We start from the raw sequence: 1,513 nt of genomic DNA, 5'->3' as shown, positions 1-1,513 counted from the left end.
CCGAACAGCAAGGTTTCCACACTTTTCAAGCAAGTGCAAGCTCCCAGAATTTTAAAGAAACGAGTGAATGGCAAGAGAGAATAGAGAGGAAAATTCAGAGAAGAAGAAGAAACTAAGTCCAGAATTTTTATATCCCATCAAATACAACCATGGAAATACTTATAGCAGCAAGAATATGCTCACAGCTGTCAAAACTAAATAACAACCTTTCTCTATAACAAAAATTATTCTCTAAATAGCTAAGGCCGTTAGAAACCAAGTCCTCTGCTCATATATGCTCAGTGTGTGTAATCCTTGAACCATTTGGGAGGCTTCCTTACGAGACTTGGCTTGATGTTATCTTGGGGTCGGTTTTGGATAGCCTCACTTGAGTTTGCCTGGGCCTTTTCCTCGCTATTGATAGAGCTAGCTGAGTTGGGCTTGTCTAACTGTAATATTGGGGTTGTATCACCCTCCACTCCTTGAGGAATCACCTTGTCCTCAAGGTGAAAATTCGGGTACTGCTTAGTGAATTCGGAAAGAGCTTCCCATGTTGCATTCTCAGGAGCACAATCCTGCCACTGCACTAAAATTTGGGATTGTGGGATGCCATGAACCAACACTTGACGTTGAGCACAAATAGCAATGGGAACAGACATAGGCTGGTTATTGTAAGACTCGCTAGGTAGTGAGTGAACTTGTGAGGCATCCTGACCATGAAACGGCTTGAGAAGTGAGATGTGAAAGACTGGATGAATCTTAGAATCATGAGGTAAATCCAAGCGATAGGCCACAGCGCCAATACGCTCCATTACTCGAAAAGGACCATAATATCGCTTCGCTAGCTTGTTGGATAATCTGTTTGCAACTGATATTTGCCGATAAGGCTGCAACTTAACCAAAACTTGATCCCCGACCCGAAGCTCTAGCTCACGGCGATGAGCATTAGCCTTTTGCTGCATTCTATGTTGAGCTGCTCGCAAGTTGGTTTTCAAGGCTATCAGGAGGGCATCACGTTCCAGCAGCAATTCATCAAGTGCTTGGATTAAAGTAGAGCTCCCGGTATAGGAAGGAATTACAGGTGGCTCACGACCATACAAGGCCTTAAAAGGAGACATTTGGATGCTTGTATGAAAGCTAGTGTTGTAAGAAAACTCAGCCCAGCCTAAATAATCGAACCACGATGTCGGTTTCGCTTATGTGAATACTCGCAAATACTGCTCGAGTCCTCGATTAACAACCTCTGACTGGCCATCCGTTTGAGGATGATATGTTGTATTATGCTTCAATGTGGTACCACTTAACTCAAAGAGTTTCTTCCAAAAGCTACTAAGAAAGATAGAGTCACGATCTGAAATTATTGTACGAGGAAAACTATGGTGCTTAACAACCATATCAGTGAATAAAACGGCTGTTTTGCTTGCTGTAAAGTGTGTGGGTAGAGCACCAAAATGAGCTGATTTTGTCAATCGGTCAACAACGACTAAGATAACAGTGAACCCATGGGAAGATGGTAAACCTGTAATGAAGTCCA

The 1,513-nt window shown here is 42.8% G+C and overlaps 1 protein-coding gene across 1 annotated transcript; it reads right to left on the bottom strand.

The window, feature by feature from the left end:
- Positions 1-278: 278 nt before the first annotated feature.
- LOC112098917 lies at positions 279-1,097 on the bottom strand. The gene has a single exon (XM_024185623.1). The coding sequence runs from the start codon at positions 1,095-1,097 to the stop codon at positions 279-281; it is 819 nt and encodes a 272-aa protein (XP_024041391.1).
- Between the last annotated feature and the right edge of the window lie 416 nt (positions 1,098-1,513).

Source organism: Citrus clementina, unplaced genomic scaffold (genome assembly GCF_000493195.1).
Source record: "Citrus clementina cultivar Clemenules unplaced genomic scaffold, Citrus_clementina_v1.0 scaffold_4, whole genome shotgun sequence".
NCBI classification, from domain to species: Eukaryota; Viridiplantae; Streptophyta; class Magnoliopsida; order Sapindales; family Rutaceae; genus Citrus; species Citrus x clementina.
This window is presented reverse-complemented; position numbering and strand designations above follow the sequence as displayed.